Source organism: Eptatretus burgeri, chromosome 3 (assembly GCF_056783735.1).
Source record: "Eptatretus burgeri isolate ZD-2024b chromosome 3, Ebu_testis_v1, whole genome shotgun sequence".
NCBI classification, from domain to species: Eukaryota; Metazoa; Chordata; class Myxini; order Myxiniformes; family Myxinidae; genus Eptatretus; species Eptatretus burgeri.
The window spans coordinates 36,796,526-36,819,928 of NC_140963.1; the positions used below are offsets into that span (position 1 = coordinate 36,796,526).

General features: G+C 43.0%; 1 protein-coding gene across 6 annotated transcripts in view; it reads right to left on the minus strand.

The window, feature by feature from the left end:
* The window catches only part of LOC147029696 (V-type proton ATPase 116 kDa subunit a 1-like), a 504,511-nt gene that overhangs the window by 170,011 nt on the left and 311,097 nt on the right, over positions 1 to 23,403 (minus strand). For 4 of the 6 annotated variants that reach the window (XM_085872936.1, XM_085872937.1, XM_085872940.1 and 1 more), the window contains 2 exons: positions 16,724 to 16,837; positions 772 to 885 (listed from right to left, as the gene is read on the minus strand). In XM_085872936.1, the coding sequence (XP_085729062.1) occupies positions 772 to 885; positions 16,724 to 16,837 (228 nt within the window). The remainder of the gene's footprint in view (positions 1 to 771; positions 886 to 16,723; positions 16,838 to 23,403) is intronic. The other 2 variants (XM_085872938.1, XM_085872939.1) reach the window with 2 other exon arrangements.

Below are 23,403 nucleotides of genomic sequence, written 5' to 3' on the forward strand. Positions count from 1 at the left end.
GATAATCATGTGTTTAGAATAGATCAGCATACTTTATGCTAATATTTTAAATATCTATGAAACCAATGCATATGTATTGCTATTGTTTGAAATGTAATCGGCTGACTCACTTGAATTTTTCATTTGTATTTATTCACTGGAATTTCAATTATGGATAACCACATAGAGGAATGACGTGGAAGTGAGATGTGATATAAAAAAAAGAAAAAAAACCTCGAGAAATAACAAGTACATCATTAAAATATAATACATGTAATTTTGAGGTCCCCATAGTCCCTCAACATAAAGTAAAAGTTGGGAGCTCTGTTAGAGGAGAAATATCCCTGAAAAAAAGTTCTATAAAAATTAATATGGAACGTTAGGATATTCTATAGAACTGTTGTATCGAAATTAACGGGGAAAAGGGGGGAGATTTTTTTTTCCCTTATACCTATGGCCTGACCCTGGATGCTGCAAACATGTTTGAAAAATCTTGTCATCCCCCCAACCCCACTTTTCTATGTGTTGGTAGTGGAGAGCATGAACACAATGTATGGGATTAAAATCTAAGATCCTGCATCATGAGGCAAGCGTTCAAATGGAAAAGCCAAACAAGCTGATCCAAACCTTTTCAGGCAGCCACTTTTACTTAATTTTCTTATACAATGAGAAAGCCTCACAATGGGGTCTCTGCGATGTTAAAATTCTTTTTCCCACTTTTACCAAAGGACCGACTTGGTCTGACACATTAAATGCAATGCTTGCATATCCCTAGATTCTCAAAGTGCTTACCGTTTCCTCCGGGGCGTCATTCATATCCATGCTGCTGCTGCTCAGGGTGGCGTAGTCTGGGTCGGTCAATATAGCATCTTGATCCTTTGAATATTGAAACACCATGGATTTGCGCTACAGAATAAAAACAATGAAATATTTTTATTATTAATGCATGATATGTTGAATTGCATATGGGGTTCAACTTCGAAATAAAAATGCAAGTAATTTGCAAGACTTTGTGTTGCCATCACTTTCAAGTCAATTGAAAAAAAAAAAAAACAAGGGGTTTGGTATACTCGAGGTACTCTGCCTTTTTTGGGGTGGTATGACGAATAGTTTTGTGTAATATGAAAGCTATATCTCAAACGGTTTTTTGAAATATCACGTACACAAACCAAGTTACTGAGATGGTTGCCATGGCAACACAATTCAGCCAATCACACCCGTGATCTAATCAGGTTGAGATAATGTCATGAGAAATAGATATCTGTAATATGAAAGCTAAATAATCAACGTTTTTTGAAATATCGCGTACACAAAAGTATATGGACGAATGGTCGGTCCGTCAGACGGTCGGTCGTTTGGTCTAACGGAGCTCACTTTAATGTCCCCTGTTTCCAACATTGTCAGCGGGGCGGAGGGCAAAAATTGCTTTCATCATGGATAGAAAAGTGCATCGAGGAGGGATTTACCAAAAACGAAAAACTTCCGTAGATCTTTCCAAAAAGGATAAGCCAGAAAAAATGAAATCACAACACCAGCTACTTGTGTGTGATTACAAAATACTGTCCCCTTTCTCCTTCTGTTCCGTTTGTTATGTTGTGTCCTGAATTGTTCTGCGTCATCACTCTTCCATGTGCCGAGACCATGTTAAAAAAACAAATAAATGAATCATAACAATAAAAATAATGCCCCGAGATTCACGGACCCTGATATTCGCAGCATTTTTCAAGAACGTATCCCCCGCGAATGTCGGGGTCCGACAGTATTCTCATCTTTATTCTTCATGGCTAATAAATGGAATCAAACATTTCGGAAATCAACAAAATAAATGCTGCATAATTACACATTTACACGAATCACACTCTTATGAAGACCAGTGGGACAGACAACAAACACAGGTTCAGTTAAATCTGATGGTTATTAACCATAGTACTAATCAATGTTTTGCTAAACCTCCCTATTTTAAAGTAGTGTATAAGCAAACAGTCAGGTGTCGATCCTGAGACAATCAGCAAACAGAGGTGTGTCCAGAGGTTGCAATTATGTGTAGCATTTCTACTTTGTAATGTGTTGATTTCCGGGTCACTTCATGTGATGATACTTATTATTTCTCCAAAATGCTATGAATAGGAAAAAAAAAAAAAAAAAACAAGAAGGTTTTATCAGGGCAATGCATTTCCAAAACAAAAAAGGAGCAATCAGAGATTGCACACCCACGTCAGGACTGCTTTTGTGTGGTGTATTTTGTGTGGTGTTTGTGTACTGTTGTGTTACATAATTAATAAGAGACATAATTAGAACTGCCACTTTATAACTGCTGGCAGTGATAACTGGGTACCAAGACGCCCCGCTTTGATCGGACACCTGACCCTGACCCATGACGTTTTTAAATTATAATTCATCATTCAATTGAATTAAGAATGGGATTAAAACAAATTCAATTTAAATCAAATGGAAGACCAAATAGATCTTGCATTGGAGGATTAGATTAATCCTGCATTGGAGTAATCAGGAGCCTGAACAAGCCAAAAGCAAAGAAGAAGTCATCAGGAGGAACCTGAACAGGATTCGTATTTCAGCTGCTACTCCTCTACCCTCAAATACATTCAGGCACAGCCAAGTGAGCCTTATTTAAAAAAAATAATAATAATAAAAAACCCACATCAAAAAATTAAATTATTCTGTCTGCCAGACCATGCGTCCGATCAAGTTGAAATTTAAAACTTAAAACTTGTATTCCCAATCACCACTAGATCATAAATGTAAAGTTTCACTTCAATTGATAAAGCAGTTCCAGAGAAAACATTATCTAATGTTTTTCTTCAATCTAATACAGCTGCCCAATTGATCTAATTGACCTATCAATTATTCCTTAACAAACGTGTACACCTGTGGCTTGGGGAACATTTGTGTGACGTTTCCCCTCGATTTGTCCAGCCATTCTGGAGAAGATTTTTATGGGTTTTAGGGTAAATCCAATATGGCTGCCAAACCATGTGACCTATGATGTAATATGTGTGAACCTTTTGTTCCTCATGGATAGGCGGTCATACTTGTAAAATTTTGCCTCGATCTGTTCAGTTTCGCCTCGAAGATTTTTGAAGGTTTGAAAAAAAACAAACAATACAGCTGCCAAATCACATGAACGACGACGTCATCCTCATTTTTTTTTTCTGTGAACCATTTTATCCCAAGAAGACCATCAAAAATTTTCACGATGATCAGATGCAGCATTCTACATATGCAATTATGATGTCATAACGAAGGCACCTATGAAGTCATAAAAACCACTTATTCCCCATGAGGAGTACTTGCTCTGTGCCAAGTTCTAATTTTTTCCTTGGTGCGGTTTCAGACGTACAAAGCTCCAAACTATTTCCGTTTTTACAACATGGCTGCCAACAACACCATACACTTTTCATCATACACTTTTCTTACTCACTCATTTTCACTCCTCAGCTTTACATTCTCTCTCTTTATGTAAGGCGTGGCCTCAATGAGGACTATGTAGTCTGTGACTGGAGCCTTCAACATAAATAAATAAAAATCACCGCAAACAAACGCATTTGGTGTGAACTGCCATTTCTCCCCGAGGCCGCCGGCAGCAAGTGGAGGGTGCACAAGCAATGGAAGGCTAACGCTGAACTGGAACGTCCATCGAGATCCAAACAGCAAGGCAGGATGCTCAGGAAACGCATACAAAGCAGATGGAAATGTTATTCTCTGGTACAATGCCCCATTGCCCAAAGCTTGAGCAAAAATGGAAAGGAATAAAGCTTCTCCATTCATGAGCGAAACCTCTGAAAAAGACACTTTGACAATCCTAAGGTTTACTCGGCCAGAGATATTGGAGAAGAGCAGAAACACAAACACCATGGTTAGCAAGTTGCCAAGCATAAAGTAACTGCACTTGTTTATTGCTTGCTGAAAGTCACCACAGATAAAAAGCAATACTGCTCCAAGACCCTGAAATCGCATCGTGCACGATACTGCATGATTATTTGGTGAATAATACATGCTGAATATGGCTGAGCCACAATATGAGACTCGATTCTTTCCCTGCCAATGTGTGAGAGTCTGTTTTTCTGCCTCCTGGTGAAGGATGGAGCATTGCGATGTTATTAGCGACTAAATTTAAAATTACAACTGCCATAATTATGTCATCATAGTTCTGAGAATAAAAAGCCAAAATAAAGTTTGCATTTTTAATTGCACATCCCACCTCAGCCAGCCTGTCTTTTTCTGATTTATCACCACTAACGCATTATGATGTTGTTGCAAAGATTTGCCAGGTGGTGTCTGTAATGTAAAGTAGTTCCTGCGGCTTGATCTGGATCACGTGCGTGATCTCGTGACACCGGAGGCTGCTTCGGTTTTGGACGAAAAGGCAGTTATCTTACACGGTGTCAGGAGTTAACCGGACCTGCTGCGTTCTAACAAACGACCATCCATAAGTACAGTGTGGTGTTTCTGAACTCTGAATACCTGACTATCGATTGGGATGTAGCGGATTTATTTGGATAATTCACTCGGTTTGGAGACCACGTTCAGTTTGTGTCTACGGGCCCGCTATCGGAGCTAAACCCAAAGTGAAAAGCCGGATGACTGGGCACGTGGATTGGTGCTCACGGCCGTGAGGTTTATAAAACGTTCACATGGGAGGAGCCTGAGAAAGATGATCCCTACAAGGTACTCGATCATTTTGAAACGTATGCGCGACCGAGAAAGAACAAGCGGATCATCCGGCACCGGCTCAAGCAGCGGAAACAAGAGTGAGGAGACCTTTGATAACTTCGTAAAGAACCTGAGGATTATTCTCATGGACTGTGAGTATGCAGATCCCGAGGACATTCTAACAGATGTGATCATTGATGGCATTTTTGAATCCAGGGTGCAGGAAGGATTACTGGATCAAGGTGGAGGACTGTCACGAGCAAAGACTCTGGAAATCGGACAACAGTTTGAGTAGTCTCGCAAGCAAATCCACATCGTGCGGAATGAAGATAACGACAAACATGGAGTGTCAGCTATCACAGCTCAGAGCAAATCGCATCCCAAGCCTTGTGCCTCGTCATCACAGCTGCAAGCATTTAAAACCTGCGGTAGATGTGGCAAGGATGAGGGGGTTTGTGAAACCAAGGGAAATGTCCTGTCGTAGGCTCTTCCTGTTCCTATTGCAAACGCTCAAACCATTGGATGTTGGTTTGCCGTAAGTGACAGTGACTGGACAAAACACTCCTCGTCGATGCTGGAGAAAAACAAAGAACAACTACCTGAAGGCAATTCGGAGGTTCCACAAATATATAAGGTTGACAACATCGGCACTCTGACAGAGCTGGTCCCCTGGTTCCATGCACTGGAACACACCCACTATGCTAGGTGGATACCAGTGCACCTGAAGGACATGGCCTAACTCACCATCAAACACCCAGATGCAGCCAGAAAATTCAGGGAAAGCCACTTCACCGTTCAGAAAACACAGAGGGTGTTCTCTTCAATCCCGATTGGCCAGGCACATGAGCAGAATAATGCCTGCATCAAAGGAGATGGTGGAGCAGTTGGGCTCACTGACAACCCTAGTGCCCTACGTCGCTGGATGGTTGCAGGACCAGAAGTTGCCAGGGTGATCGAAGAATTCCAGGATGGGAACCAACACTGGAGACGGCAAACAGCAGACACACGTCATAATGATCAGACGCCAAGTGTACAGGCCTCATTTGTGAAAGATGTTCGCTCTCTCGTCGGTGTCAAAGAGGAGATGGGCAACCCATTCGAGGAGGAGAGTCAGGATGTAGTCAAACTGGACACAAAGGAGATCGCAGATCCTGCTGCTGTGGAGACCGTGATGAATGCCAAGAGGATTGGCCAAGAGCAGTTCGAGGCTTTCACCAGAGAGTGTCTGTTGGACAGAACAAAGGCAGTGGACGCACCCATTCCTCGTAACAAGCTGAAGGTGTTCAGCACTTCCACTCCAAGAAGCCAGAGCATAGGTCAGCAACAGCTCACCTCCATCAAGAATGACCTTGAACTCTTCGCACGCCTGTACATTGGCTGCCAGACGAGGGATGGAAACCTTGAGGAGTTCTTTTATCACGAGAATCAGGCATGTCCTCCTGCATTGTCTGATGGTGGAAGCTTCTGCACTGGTACCAAGAGTGATCTCTTCACATGCTTGGAAGAAGTCTCCGACGCAAAGACAGAGACTCCTGTCACGAGCTGTATTGTGCTTGATGGAGCAGCCATCGTCCAGATGCTGAAGCCGGCTGCATCAAAGACCTGTGAAGAGTATGCACAACAGATCTTCATCCCATATATGTCCACGAAGCTGCAAACAGTGTCACGCCTGGATCTGGTCTGGGATACTTACCTTGCTGATTCACTGAAAGGTAGTACACGTGCAAAGCGGGGACAAGGTGTGCGGAGACGTGTGGTGGCTGCCGCAGCCATACCAGGAAGCTGGCAGAACTTCCTACGAATGGACAGCAACAAGACCGAGCTGTTCAGGTTCCTCTCAGCAGCTCTCATGGAATGGTTTGACCAGGAGGACAAGCAACTCGTCATTACTGATGGAGAGGCAGTGCTCAGCAAGCCACCACTGCCAGATCTGACCTCACTCGCCCCATGTAACCATGAAGAAGCTGACAGTCGGATGTTGCTGCATGCATCTCACGCAGTCCAGCATGGACACCATGCAATACTCATCCGGACTGTAGACACCGATGTTGTGGTGCTGGCAGCGTCCCTGGCACAGGAGTTGCAACCAGAAGACAAACTGTGGCTGGCATTCGGAACAGGCCAGAGTTTCCGATACCGAGCAGCACACGAAATAGGAGCTGGATTGCGACGAGAGAAGGCTCGTGCACTGCCAATGTTCCACGCCCTAACTGGATGCCACACTGTGTCTCGTTTTCATAGACATGCCAAGAAGACTGCGTGGGCAGTCTGGACGGTATTGCCAGATCTCACTGAGGCGCTGCTGCTGCTGTCCTCTGCACCTCGTGACATACCAGACGATGCAATGCGCATCATCGAGAGGTTCGTGATTCTGTTGTATGATCGAACCAGCAAATGCACAGACATTGACAAGGCCAGGAGGAAACTCTTCGCAAGGAAGAACAATGTGCAGCTCTCATCCCTCCAACGAAGGCAGCTCTGGAGGAACATGTCAAGAGGGCAGTGTATCAAGGTGGACATGTGTGGGGTCAGATACTGCTGCCAGCACCAGAGCTCCCTCCACCAACCAACTGGGGTTGGTCAAGGATTGGAGAAGGACAGTACACACCTTACTGGACCAGGCTAACTGAGGCAGCTCACAGCTGCATTGAGCTGGTTTCTTGCAAGTGCAAGAAAGGGTGTGTGAGGTGCTGCAAGTGCAAAAAAGGCTGCCCTTGGAGGACGACAATGAAAAAGACGGAGCCTTTGATGCTCTTGCATTTTGGGAAAAGTGGAAGAATAAGCTGGGGGTAAGACTTCATGCACCAGAACCAAAAGGCCAACATGTCTGAGGAAACACTTCATATGGTCTTGTTAAAGATCCAAGAATGACTTGAACATGATGGTTTGGACATTCATGCCAATTTTGGATTGCCAAGCCCAGATCCAAACATTGTTGCATTGGCCCAGGTTCCAAATATTCTTAGACAAGAAACAGAGATTGATTTTGTCCGGTTGGAAGCAGAAGTCCCACAAAAATAGGGGTAATACCCCTCGGTACTCACCTGGTAGAATAACGATACTGAAGAGGAAGTCAACATGTGATGGAATCAGCAAAATGTACCAATGAACCAATGTTATAGCAAGCAAATACCTATTTTGGGGGGCAACCCCCCCACCCCCAATCACCGTAAATTCGCTTCAACCCTTATTTTTTTTTAAAAATAGTGTGAACAAACTTTGGTACATCACAGGTGATGAAGGTTGTGGTCAAGTTTCATTGGAATTGTGTGTCGGTTCAGAGAAGAAAGCAAACACCTATTTTGGGGGGTAACCCCCCCCCATACACCCCCTTCGACCCCAATTTCTGTTAATGTTGTGAACAAACTTTCGTACATCATGGGTGATGAAGGTTGTGGTAAAATTTCATTAAAATCGTGTATGTAGTTTCAGAGAAGTTCCAAGTATTTGTGGACGGACAGATGAATGGACGGACTGACGATGTGCCATCCCATAAACTCCGCGGAACTACGTCCCAGGTGAGCTAAAAACGATCCACCCTAAATGCTGAGCAGTGGATGGTCTTTGAAAAGGTCTCGACTTCAGTCAACGAAAAGCAACGCAAAATTTTCTGTCTGAATGCCAGCTGAGGCACTGGCAAGACGTACACCATAAATATCTTGCTGGATCACTTGAGAGCCAAGAAAATGATTGCACGAGCCACATCCATGTCAGAAATAGCTGCAATCTTGCTGAAAAATGGCAAGACATTGTATTCAAGGTGAAAAATCCTTCTTGCTCTGAAAGAAGAATCTACTTGCAGCTTTTCAAAGCAAGATGCAATTGGCAAGCTGCTCCAGTAAACAGATCGCTTGGTGATTGATGAAGTCACAATGGGCCACCGGCACATTTTTGAATTCCAGGATCGATCACATCAAGACATTCACAGCAGCAACAAATTTTTTTGGAGGAATGACAGAGCTGCTGTCTGGTGACTGAAAACAGATTCTTCCTGTCGTCAGGTATGGTTGAAGACCTCAGATTGTTGAAGCCAATTTGAAAAAGTCACACATTTGGGATCACGTTGATACGCTGCGTTTGAAGACAAATGTGAGGGTAGCAGCAGCAGGAACAGCTGAAGAATCTCAACTTGCTGACTTTCTTCTCCAACTTGGCAATGGCAACATCACAACTGATGAGGACCTCAGACAGTACAAGATCAAAGTGACAGATGACATTTTCCTCAAATCAAACAAGCTCTCTGATCTATGCGAATTTGTATTTTAGAACTTGGACCAAAACTACACTAAACTATCTTGGCTTGCCAGCAGGGCCATCATTTCTCCAACTAACAAGGCAGTCCAAGGGGTTAACAATAACATGATGGCAACATTTCTGGGTGAAGAAAGAGTCCACAAGAGCTGTGACAGTGTAGACAATGAGACGAACGACCCAATATAATTTATTAATCAATTAAACCCATCCGGATTCCAACCACATGTTCGAAAACCAAAGGTGGGATGATCTATTATGCTGCAACAAAATCTTGATCCACACAATGGATACACAAATGGAAGAAGATATCTGGTGACACAGCTTCAAAACCACATCATTGAGGCGCTTAATGCTACTGGGAGCAATTCTAAAACGCTTTTCATTCCAAGGATTCCACACATCTCTCAAGAAAACGAGTTTCCATTTGAGATGAGAAGGAAACAGTTTCCAGTCAAAGGAGCTTTCGGAATGTCTGCGAACAAAAGTCAAGTTCAGACGGTCACCAAGATGAGACTGACTGCACCGACCAAATAATTTGTTTTCTCATGGTCAGCTGTGTTGCATTATCAAGAGTTGGGAAGAAATCAAACAACAAAGTTTTGGCCCACAATGCTCAGACCCAAGAAAAGGAAGGCACCTTCACAGACAATTGTGTGTACAAAGAAGTAGTGCAGTGAATGTAACAAAATGATCCATATAAATTTCTCAAAATTATGACATATAATATGGAATATGTTATGTAGTGATGAATCAAAAAACTTTTGAAATATGATAAACATTTTGAAGCATTTTTTTTTGGTATACATTGTCAAGGTTCGCATAAGAGCGAACACACAGAGCATACAACAAAGGGAGCAGGAGACAAGAGGAGTGGGAGAGGGACGCACAAAACAGTAGGGAGCAGAGACAGGAGATATGTGGAAGGGAGAGGGATGGGGTGGGATACATGGGGTAAACACAAGGTGGTACAAGAGGGACTTTCAGGAAGGAAAACCGGGAAGTTGAAGGAGGTGGGTTTTGGGTGTGTGGTGATTATTCCTTTCAGTATGCTGGTTGTGATGATGATGGTTAAACCAGAACAAAAGAAATCTCACTCACATTTAAAATGCAATGACGTGTTGTAAATGAAGTCCGGCTGATGATTACTCCATCATAGTCTCCATAGCGGTTGGTGAAGAAGGAAGGATTTGTTGGTGTTGAGCCGCTGCAGCTTTAAAATGGCGTCGAAGATGGCAAGCAGGAGAGACTCATTCGTTGGCGTCGTCGTTGTTTAGCCAAACAAAAGGAATCCACTTCGCTTAATAGTCTTGGTAATGTTGAACAACAATCACGATTAAATATTGATGTGTTGAGCGACTCATGAATAAGGATGAGAAAAGGCTTGCAAGTAAAGGCGCATGAGCTTCTAACATGTTGTGATGATGAGCTCTCGTTTGTACTGGCCTTCCAGGAACCCGTGCGTTTATTGGCTCTCTGGAAGGATGCAACTGATTGGCTGTGAGAGTTCACATGTTTGCTTCATTACAAATATTCACAAAAAAAAAATACAAAATTAATGAGTAGAGAAAAATTAATGAGTCACTCGCTCCCGCCAAGATTGATGATCAAAGAGAGATGATCGATAATGATGTAGACGTTGACATTAGCCCTAATTTATTACTTGCACAAATCTCTTAGGCCAATGGACATGTCTACCAGAATGAGGTTTCCTCACGTCTGATGTAGTTGTTGGTGGCAAAAGGGCTGATGTAGATGTCGATGGGGCTGAACTCTGTATTTTTGTGTGTGGGCTTACAGGAACAGCGGGAGTCGATGTAGCTGGAGTTTGTTCTGCTATAGCAGTAGGATGAGATGCATCAGACTCTTTATCTGTGAAAGCAGCCTGGAGTCTGTCCAAACTGAGAGTTTCAGATTTCCCATTAAAATCATGGATGAAGGAGGACTTGTCCTTCCTGGTAATGACTTGGAAGGGACCCCGGTAAGGAGATTTCAGAGAAACTCTAACAGTGTCATCACATACAAAAACATGGGTACAAAACAAAAGATCTTTGGGCAGAGGCATGGAACTCCATTGAGCTCTTGTGGGGATGTAATGCAACTTCACTCATTGTCCTTCGCAGACTGTCCACATAATTGCTCGGGTGCAAATCGGTGTGAATGTTCGTCAGGGCAACAAATTGCCCAGGAAGGTGAAGTGTTGATCTAAAAACCAACTTAGCTGCGCTACAACCGAGATCAGCTTTAATGTGGTACGAATGCCCAAAAGCACTACTGGTAGGTTTTTCATCCAGCGATGTGGGTCTGCTTGTGCTCTGAGTGAGAACTTCAGCTGTCGTTGGAACCGTTCGACAAGCCCGCTTGTAGCGGGGTGGTAAGTAGTAGTTCTGGTGCGTTTACTTACAAGTAACTCGGTTAGCGTTTTGAAAAGTGTGGACTCAAACTTTTCGTCCCCTATCAGTGGTGATAATAGATGGGGCACCAATCACTGCAACCCATCTGGAAACGAAAGCTTTAGCTATGGTATCTGCCAATATGTCTGGTATTGGAATAGCTTCTGGTCACCTGGTAAAACAGTCAACACACGTGAGCAGATATGTGTTACCGCCAGATGGTGGAAAAGGACCGACTAAAGCAATGTGCACATAATCAAAACGGAAATGAGGAGATGAAAATGTGCCTAATTGTGTTACAGTGTGACGATGTATTTTCACTCGTTGACACTGTAAACAGGCTCTGGACCAATTTCTCACATCGCCGTTCATGGCACACCAGACAAAACATTGAGTCACATGGTGCTGCGTTGCCCTGGTACCAGGGTGAGATAGATTGTGCAGAGCATGAAATACGGCCTGCCTGAACTCAACAAGAACATATGGATGAGAAGTCCCAGTGGATAAGTCACAAATAATCGTGCCTTCAGAGATAGGGAGAGGTACCTCACTGAACTTGAGTGATGTGGTCCTGGATTTGAGATGCTGAAGTTCCTCGTCTCCCTGCTGTGCCTTGGCCAGCCTGTTCAAATCGATGGAGGTGGTTGTGTGTGTCGATGGTGTTCATATTGAACCGTGAGAGAGCATCAGCTACAGTATTCTCCTTACCGCTCACATGACATATATCGGTGGTGAATTTAGAAACATAGTCAAGGTGTCGGACCTCTCTTTGTGAATAGCGATCAGGTTATGCCTGGAAAGCATGCGTTAATGGCTTGTGGTCAGTGTAAACACAAAACTGCCGACCCTCAAGTGCGTGACGAAAATTGCGGACTGTGAGATAAGCCACCAGCAACTCACAACTGAAGGTGCTGTACCTTGTCTCTGCTGGCTGCAACCTTTTGGGAAAGAATGGAATGGGCTTCCACTTCCTTTCCACATGCTGTTGGAATACTCCATCAACTGCCACATCTGACACATCCACCATGATACATAGTGCTGCATCTGACTTAGGATGGGCAAGAATTGTGGCCTCTGCTAGCGAAGACTTCACTGCAGTAAAAGCAGCAGCACATTCGTCAGACCAAACCAGAAGTCTTTTTAGTTCTTTCCCATGTTGTGGTCATTTCGTGGATGAAGGGTGTCTGCGCAGTTTGGGATGAATGTCCTGTAGAAATTCACCATGCCAAGAAACTCCCGTAGCTTTCACACTGATGTTGGCCGCAAATAATCCTGGATCGCCTTGACCTTGTCAACAAGAGGATGAATGTCATGCTTGTCAATCAAGTGCCCCAAGAACTGTAAAGAGGACACCCCAAACTGACATTTGGCAGGATTTATGATGACGCCATACTGCGATAAGCGAGTGAATATGAGCTGCGAATGCTGTTCATGCTCCTTGAACATCTTGCTGGCTATGACCAGATCATCAATGTAGACATAACTGAAAGGCAAACCCCGGACGACCTCATCGATGAAGCACTGAAAAGTTTGTGCTGCATTGCGTAACCCAAAGGGCATGCGCACAAACTTGAAAAGGCCAAAAGGAGTGGTAATGGCTGTCTTGTCTACATCAGTCGGCTTGACTAGAATCTGATGATATTCTCTCACCAAGACAAGCTTGGAAAAAAAAAACTTACTTTCCCCGGAGTCGAGATGTAAATTCTTGCAGGTGTAGTACAGGGAAACAGTCTGGTACTGTGCTTCTGTACAATGCGCAGTAGTCAGCACAGGGCCTCCAATCGCCAGACGTCTTCTTCTGAACCATCTGTGTTAAGGTGAGGACCAGTTGCTGCTTGAAGGTTGAATGATACCCAACTCAAGTATATGGTGAAAATAAATCCACTTCACTCAATAGTCTTGGTAATGTCGAACAAAAATCACTATTGAATTGTGACGTGTTGAGTGACTCATGAATAAGGATGAGAAAAGGCTTGCAAGTAAAGGCGCGTGAGCTCCAACATTTTGTGACAACAAGCTCTCGTTTGTACTGGCCTGTCATCATCCCGTGCATTCATTGACTCTCTGGAAGGATACAACTGGATTGGCTACTACAGTTCACGTTTGCATTATTACAAATGTTTGCAAAATAAAAAATAATAATAATGAAATAATGAGTACATTAAATTAATGAGTCACGACATGTGTATTAACGGGGGTAGAAAAGATCATGGTTTTTGATGAGGAAGATATGAGATGATGGTGAACAGCTGTTTTGAAGACCTGGAGGGAAGAGTGGAATTGAAGGGAGTGTGGGAGTTTGTTCCAGAGATGGGGAAAAAAAAGAGGAATGAAAGCGCACTGTGGAAATATTCAGAGGATAGACAAAGTGGGTGGGGAGGCCAGAGAGGAGTCAGAAGAAGATGGAAAGACCACCCACCTGCCTGCATTGAGAAAGTGAGAGACCCAAAGACTCAGCTTCATCGCGAGAGGTACCAATGATAATAAAGGCCTTGGTTTCCACTGCCTGAATCCGAGCTAGGTGTGAGGCAGGAGCACCAGCCCAAAGGGTAGAGCAGTACTCCATCAGGCTGGGATGAAGTCGTTTTCCAAGAATGTGCCGCAGCACATTGCCCACCTAGGGTGGGTCTACAATCCTAGATGAACACGGTGCACCTGTTCTTTGCGGCTGGCAGTTACACTTTCCCATCCAACACTAACTTTAGCATACTTAGGGTGAGCAAACTGAAATGCAATGTCACTTTATAAATTAGTGTTTAGTTCCTTTTTATCATACTACTAGGCGACCCATGAACCCGTTGGGTTCCCGTTGTGACAGCGGTTGATAAAAACCATTTCAAAAAACAAAACAAAATGAAGATAGCTCCAGCAAACTATACCGTTGAGGTTGTTTGCATTGATCGAATAATCCCGAAGAGTACTTGACTGAATTGGGAATTGATTTTTTAGTAATTTTTTTCGTTGCTCGATTTGAACGAAACTTGAGACTGCACACAGCAGGAAAATGGTGAGTAAATTGCGCTGAAAAGTTTTGCGCTATCGTGTCCTGTTTTGGCTGTATTTTTAGAACATACATACATACGTACAAGATGAGAGTTTTAGTAATATATATATATATATATATATATATATATATATATATATATATATATATATATATATATATATATATATATATATATATATATATATATATATAATGGAGCTAACGTATGTGACGATGTGGCTACATGGACTGTATGTGCCAAAAACGTCTTCTTCATCTTTATTGTTTCTTTATCATATACCACCATGTTGTTTCTATAAGCCTCAGTAAAGAAACACATTCATGACGTGCCTGCATTCATCAGTGGTCACTTTGACTTGCTTAATCGAGATATGTGAAAAGGAAACATATGAAGTAAAAACCAGGCCAGACGTCCAAGAAAATCAGTGTATTCGAGGCATATCTGCTCTGTATGGCTGGCAGTTCGACTTTCACGCCCAGCGTTTGATGTTGTGTTGTCTTTGCATCCAGCTCTAACTGATGACTTAAAATAAATATAAATTTGTGCTCAGTTCCTTTGTATTTATACGTGATGGGTTCCAACTTCTGAATTACAGAATATATTTAGTCAGATCACAAAAGTATATTTGGCCGACCTACCCCCGAGCATCATCCACAAATGACATGCATATGTACACCATCATGTGTTATCTCTGTTTCAAGTACGAGTAAAATCGGTCTGTACGTGTCCGAGATATGGTTGCGGACGCACACACGCACGCATGGACATGAAAATCGAGACCGAATCCATAAGCCCCCGTTTTGGACGAAGTCCAACGGGGGCTTATAACATGTAAACATTCATTTGCTGATTTAAAGGTCCGTCGGGAAGGGTTTTCATAATTATTGCTTTACACTTTTCTGAATAATATAAAGAAAACTCACAATACTTACTCAGCATTAGCCACGAAAGAAAAATATTTCAAGGGGACAAAAATATCCAAGGAACAAACTTTATAATGGGTGTATGTCTGAAAAAAGTTCGTTTTTGAATTAAGAATGGCATAACCAAGGAAAGAGTATCAAAACCAGGGATGATTGTATGTTGAGATGAAAAACAATTACAATTATCACCAACACAATTTTCAATGCTGGAAGGATCAAGATGCAAGTCAAACTTTTAAAATATAGCATGTTGAAATTGGATAAATCAACATCGTCATAATCATCATCAATGTTTCGTACTCCATATAAAGTGTTAGTTCAGCTGAAGCGAGTTCTTCGTTCGGGTTAGAATTCCTGGACAGATCACCACTTCGATGCAGGATACTTAACTGAGGGTTCAATAATTTGCAACTTGTTAAAGGTGCAAGAAATACATCACCGACTCTTCACAAAGGATGCCACAATATCTTTAACATTCAACTAACACGAACAGACGGGACGCTCGGTGTAACGTCCATCTGAGGGACAACACAAACATTGATGTACCTCCCTGCTTGCAAAACACCAGGATGCCAGTTAAAGCTGGATCGAGATTCAAACCCAGACTGCTTAGAGGTGAGTGTGGATACCTCTCGGCTATCCTGGCAACCTAAAATCTAATGTGACACAACCTCCATTTCATTATCTTTTCTGAATTTTTGTCGCCAGTTAATAAAGAGGAATTCTGGGATAATCATGTGTTTAGAATAGATCAGCATACTTTATGCTAATATTTTAAATATCTATGAAACCAATGCATATGTATTGCTATTGTTTGAAATGTAATCGGCTGACTCACTTGAATTTTTCATTTGTATTTATTCACTGGAATTTCAATTATGGATAACCACATAGAGGAATGACGTGGAAGTGGGATGTGATATAAAAAAAAGAAAAAAAACCTCGAGAAATAACAAGTACATCAATAAAATATAATACATGTAATTTTGAGGTCCCCATAGTCCCTCAACATAAAGTAAAAGTTGGGAGCTCTGTTAGAGGAGAAATATCCCTGAAAAAAAGTTCTATAAAAATTAATATGGAATGTTAGGATATTCTATAGAACTGTTGTATCGAAATTAACGGGGAAAAGGGGGGAGATTTTTTTTTCCCTTATACCTATGGCCTGACCCTGGATGCTGCAAACATGTTTGAAAAATCTTGTCATCCCCCAACCCCACTTTTCTATGTGTTGGTAGTGGAGAGCATGAACACAATGTATGGGATTAAAATCTAAGATCCTGCATCATGAGGCAAGCATTCAAATGGAAAAGCCAAACAAGCTGATCCAAACCTTTTCAGGCAGCCACTTTTACTTAATTTTCTTATACAATGAGAATGCCTCACAATGGGGTCTCTGCGATGTTAAAATTCTTTTTCCCACTTTTACCAAAGGACTGACTTGGTCTGACACATTAAATGCAATGCTTGCATATCCCTAGATTCTCAAAGTGCTTACCGTTTCCTCCGGGGCGTCATTCAAATCCATGCTGCTGCTGCTCAGGGTGGCATAGTCTGGGTCGGTCAATATAGCATCTTGATCCTTTGAATATTGAAACACCATGGATTTGCGCTACAGAATAAAAACAATGAAATATTTTTATTATTATTAATGCATGATATGTTGAATTGCATATGGGGTTCAACTTCGAAATAAAAATGCAAGTAATTTGCAAGACTTTGTGTTGCCATCACTTTCAAGTCAATTGAAAAAAAAAAAAAACCAAGGAGTTTGGTATACTCGAGGTACTCTGCCTTTTTTGGGGTGGTATGACGAATAGTTTTGTGTAATATGAAAGCTATATCTCAAACGGTTTTTGAAATATCACGTACGCAAACCAAGTTACTGAGATGGTTGCCATGGCAACACAATTCAGCCAATCACACCCGTGATCTAATGTCATGAGAAATAGATATGTGTAATATGAAAGCTAAATAATCAACGTTTTTTGAAATATCGCGTACACAAAAGTATATGGACGAATGGTCGGTCCGTCAGACGGTCGGTCGTTTGGTCTAACGGAGCTCACTTTAATGTCCCCTGTTTCCAACCTTGTCAGCGGGGCGGAGGGCAAAAATTGCTTTCATCATGGATAGAAAAGTGCATCGAGGAGGGATTTACCAAAAACGAAAAACTTCCGTAGATCTTTCCAAATAAAAAAGGATAAGCCAGAAAAAATGAAATCACAACACCAGCTACTTGTGTGTGATTACAAAATACTGTCCCCTTTCTCCTTCTGTTCCGTTTGTTATGTTGTGTCCTGAATTGTTCTGCGTCATCACTCTTCCATGTGCCGAGACCATGTTAAAAAAACAAATAAATGAATCATAACAATAAAAACAATGCCCCGAGATTCACGGACCCTGATATTCGCAGCATTTTTCAAGAACGTATCCCCCGCGAATGTCGGGGTCCGACAGTATTCTCATCTTTATTCTTCATGGCTAATAAATGGAATCAAACATTTCGTAAATCAACAAAATAAATGCTGCATAATTACAGATTTACACGAATCACACTCTTATGAAGACCAGTGGGACAGACAACAAACACAGGTTCAGTTAAATCTGATGGTTATTAACCATAGTACTAATCAATGTTTTGCTAAACCTCCCTGTTTTAAAGTAGCGTATAAGCAAACAGTCAGGTGTCGATCCTGAGACAATCAGCAAACAGAGGTGTGTCCAGAGGTTGCAATTATGTGTAGCATTTCTACTTTGTAATGTGTTTATTTCCGGGTCACTTCATGTGATGATACTTATTATTTCTCCAAAATGCTATGAATAGGAAAAAAAAAAAAAAAAAACAAGAAGGTTTTATCAGGGCAATGCATTTCCAAAACAAAAAAGGAGCAATCAGAGATTGCACACCCACGTCAGGACTGCTTTTGTGTGGTGTATTTTGTGTGGTGTTTGTGTACTGTTGTGTTACATAATTAATAAGAGACATAATTAGAACTGCCACTTTATAACTGCTGGCAGTGATAACTGGGTACCAAGACGCCCCGCTTTGATCGGACACCTGACCCTGACCCATGACGTTTTTAAATTATAATTCATCATTCAATTGAATTAAGAATGGGATTAAAACAAATTCAATTTAAATCAAATGGAAGACCAAATAGATCTTGCATTGGAGGATTAGATTAATCCTGCATTGGAGTAATCAGGAGCCTGAACAAGCCAAAAGCAAAGAAGAAGTCATCAGGAGGAACCTGAACAGGATTCGTATTTCAGCTGCTACTCCTCTACCCTCAAATACATTCAGGCACAGCCAAGTGAGCCTTATTTAAAAAAAATAATAATAATAAAAAACCCACATCAAAAAATTAAATTATTCCTTCTGCCAGACCATGCGTCCGATCAAGTTGAAATTTAAAACTTAAAACTTGTATTCCCAATCACCACTAGATCATAAATGTAAAGTTTCACTTCAATTGATAAAGCAGTTCCAGAGAAAACATTATCTAATGTTTTTCTTCAATCTAATACAGCTGCCCAATTGATCTAATTGACCTATCAATTATTCCTTAACAAACGTGTACACCTGTGGCTTGGGGAACATTTGTGTGACGTTTCCCCTCGATTTGTCCAGCCATTCTGGAGAAGATTTTTATGGGTTTTAGGGTAAATCCAATATGGCTGCCAAACCATGTGACCTATGATGTAATATGTGTGAACCTTTTGTTCCTCATGGATAGGCGGTCATACTTGTAAAATTTTGCCTCGATCTGTTCAGTTTCGCCTCGAAGATTTTTGAAGGTTTGAAAAAAAACAAACAATACAGCTGCCAAATCACATGAACGACGACGTCATCCTCATTTTTTTTCTGTGAACCATTTTATCCCAAGAAGACCATCAAAAATTTTCACGATGATCAGATGCAGCATTCTACATATGCAATTATGATGTCATAACGAAGGCACCTATGAAGTCATAAAAACCACTTATTCCCCATGAGGAGTACTTGCTCTGTGCCAAGTTCTAATTTTTTCCTTGGTGCGGTTTCAGACGTACAAAGCTCCAAACTATTTCCGTTTTTACAACATGGCTGCCAACAACACCATACACTTTTCATCATACACTTTTCTTACTCACTCATTTTCACTCCTCAGCTTTACATTCTCTCTCTTTATGTAAGGCGTGGCCTCAATGAGGACTATGTAGTCTGTGACTGGAGCCTTCAACATAAATAAATAAAAATCACCGCAAACAAACGCATTTGGTGTGAACTGCCATTTCTCCCCGAGGCCGCCGGCAGCAAGTGGAGGGTGCACAAGCAATGGAAGGCTAACGCTGAACTGGAACGTCCATCGAGATCCAAACAGCAAGGCAGGATGCTCAGGAAACGCATACAAAGCAGATGGAAATGTTATTCTCTGGTACAATGCTCCATTGCCCAAAGCTTGAGCAAAAATGGAAAGGAATAAAGCTTCTCCATTCATGAGCTAAACCTCTGAAAAAGACACTTTGACAATCCTAAGGTTTACTCGGCCAGAGATATAGGAGAAGAGCAGAAACACAAACACCATGGTTAGCAAGTTGCCAAGAATAAAGTAACTGCACTTGTTTATTGCTTGCTGAAAGTCACCACAGATAAAAAGCAATACTGCTCCAAGACCCTGAAATCGCATCGTGCACGATACTGCATGATTATTTGGTGAATAATACATGCTGAATATGGCTGAGCCACAATATGAGACTCGATTCTTTCCCTGCCAATGTGTGAGAGTCTGTTTTTCTGCCACCTGGTGAAGGATGGAGCATTGCGATGTTATTAGCGACTAAATTTAAAATTACAACTGCCATAATTATGTCATCATAGTTCTGAGAATAAAAAGCCAAAATAAAGTTTGCATTTTTAATTGCACATCCCACCTCAGCCAGCCTGTCTTTTTCTGATTTATCACCACTAACGCATTATGATGTTGTTGCAAAGATTTGCCAGGTGGTGTCTGTAATGTAAAGTAGTTCCTGCGGCTTGATCTGGATCACGTGCGTGATCTCGTGACACCGGAGGCTGCTTCGGTTTTGGACGAAAAGGCAGTTATCTTACACGGTGTCAGGAGTTAACCGGACCTGCTGCGTTCTAACAAACGACCATCCATAAGTACAGTGTGGTGTTTCTGAAGTCTGAATACCTGACTATCGATTGGGATGTAGCGGATTTATTTGGATAATTCACTCGGTTTCGAGACCACGTTCAGTTTGTGTCTACGGGCCCGCTATCGGAGCTAAATCCAAAGTGAAAAGCCGGATGACTGGGCACGTGGATTGGTGCTCACGGCCGTGAGGTTTATAAAACGTTCACATGGGAGGAGCCTGAGAAAGATGATCCCTACAAGGTACTCGATCATTTTGAAACGTATGCGCGACCGAGAAAGAACAAGCGGATCATCCGGCACCGGCTCAAGCAGCGGAAACAAGAGTGAGGAGACCTTTGATAACTTCGTAAAGAACCTGAGGATTATTCTCATGGACTGTGAGTATGCAGATCCCGAGGACATTCTAACAGATGTGATCATTGATGGCATTTTTGAATCCAGGGTGCAGGAAGGATTACTGGATCAAGGTGGAGGACTGTCACGAGCAAAGACTCTGGAAATCGGACAACAGTTTGAGTAGTCTCGCAAGCAAATCCACATCGTGCGGAATGAAGATAACGACAAACATGGAGTGTCAGCTATCACAGCTCAGAGCAAATAGCATCCCAAGCCTTGTGCCTCGTCATCACAGCTGCAAGCATTTAAAACCTGCGGTAGATGTGGCAAGGATGAGGGCATTTGTGAAACCAAGGGAAATGTCCTGTCGTAGGCTCTTCCTGTTCCTATTGCAAACGCTCAAACCATTGGATGTTGGTTTGCCGTAAGTGACAGTGACTGGACAAAACACTCCTCGTCGATGCTGGAGAAAACAAAGAACAACTACCTGAAGGCAATTCGGAGGTTCCACAAATATATAAGGTTGACAACATCGGCACTCTGACAGAGCTGGTCCCCTGGTTCCATGCACTGGAACACACCCACTATGCTAGGTGGATACCAGTGCACCTGAAGGACATGGCCTAACTCACCATCAAACACCCAGATGTAGCCAGAAAATTCAGGGAAAGCCACTTCACCATTCAGAAAACACAGAGGGTGTTCTCTTCAATCCCGATTGGCCAGGCACATGAGCAGAATAATGCCTGCATCAAAGGAGACGGTGGAGCAGTTGGGCTCACTGACAACCCTAGTGCCCTACGTCGCTGGATGGTTGCAGGACCAGAAGTTGCCAGGGTGATCGAAGAATTCCAGGATGGGAACCAACACTGGAGACGGCAAACAGCAGACACACGTCATAATGATCAGACGCCAAGTGTACAGGCCTCATTTGTGAAAGATGTTCGCTCTCTCGTCGGTGTCAAAGAGGAGATGGGCAACCCATTCGAGGAGGAGAGTAAGGATGTAGTCAAACTGGACACAAAGGAGATCGCAGATCCTGCTGCTGTGGAGACCGTGATGAATGCCAAGAGGATTGGCCAAGAGCAGTTCGAGGCTTTCACCAGAGAGTGTCTGTTGGACAGAACAAAGGCAGTGGACGCACCCATTCCTCGTAACAAGCTGAAGGTGTTCAGCACTTCCACTCCAAGAAGCCAGAGCATAGGTCAGCAACAGCTCACCTCCATCAAGAATGACCATGAACTCTTCGCACGCCTGTACATTGGCTGCCAGACGAGGGATGTAAACCTTGAGGAGTTCTTTTTGTCACGAGAATGAGGCATGTCCTCCTGCATTGTCTGATGGTGGAAGCTTCTGCACTGGTACCAAGAGTGATCTCCTCACATGCTTGGAAGAAGTCTCCGACGCAAAGACAGAGACTCCTGTCACGAGCTGTATTGTGCTTGATGGAGCAGCCATCGTCCAGATGCTGAAGCCGGCTGCATCAAAGACCTTTGAAGAGTATGCACAACAGATCTTCATCCCATATATGTCCACGAAGCTGCAAACAGTGTCACGCCTGGATCTGGTCTGGGATACTTACCTTGCTGATTCACTGAAAGGTAGTACACGTGCAAAGCGGGGACAAGGTGTGCGGAGACGTGTGGTGGCTGCCGCAGCCATACCAGGAAGCTGGCAGAACTTCCTACGAATGGACAGCAACAAGACCGAGCTGTTCAGGTTCCTCTCAGCAGCTCTCATGGAATGGTTTGACCAGGAGGACAAGCAACTCGTCATTAGTGATGGAGAGGCAGTGCTCAGCAAGCCACCACTGCCAGATCTGACCTCACTCGCCCCATGTAACCATGAAGAAGCTGACAGTCGGATGTTGCTGCATGCATCTCACGCAGTCCAGCATGGACACCATGCAATACTCATCCGGACTGTAGACACCGATGTTGTGGTGCTGGCAGCGTCCCTGGCACAGGAGTTGCAACCAGAAGACAAACTGTGGCTGGCATTCGGAACAGGCCAGAGTTTCCGATACCGAGCAGCACACGAAATAGGAGCTGGATTGCGACGAGAGAAGGCTCGTGCACTGCCAATGTTCCACGCTCTAACTGGATGTGACACTGTGTCTCGTTTTCATAGACATGCCAAGAAGACTGCGTGGGCAGTCTGGACGGTATTGCCAGATCTCACTGAGGCGCTGCTGCTGCTGTCCTCTGCACCTCGTGACATACCAGACGATGCAATGCGCATCATCGAGAGGTTCGTGATTCTGTTGTATGATCGAACCAGCAAATGCACAGACATTGACAAGGCCAGGAGGAAACTCTTCGCAAGGAAGAACAATGTGCAGCTCTCATCCCTCCAACGAAGGCAACTCTGGAGGAACATGTCAAGAGGGCAGTGTATCAAGGTGGACATGTGTGGGGTCAGATACTGCTGCCAGCACCAGAGCTCCCTCCACCAACCAACTGGGGTTGGTCAAGGACTGGAGAAGGACAGTACACACCTTACTGGACCAGGCTAACTGAGGCAGCTCACAGCTGCATTGAGCTGGTTTCTTGCAAGTGCAAGAAAGGGTGTGTGAGGTGCTGCAAGTGCAAAAAAGGCTGCCCTTCAGTGCACAGCCCTCTGTGTGTGAAGGGGACTGCACATGACAATGAGTCAACAACATACATGTACTTGTGGCAATGCTGAACTTGTTAACATG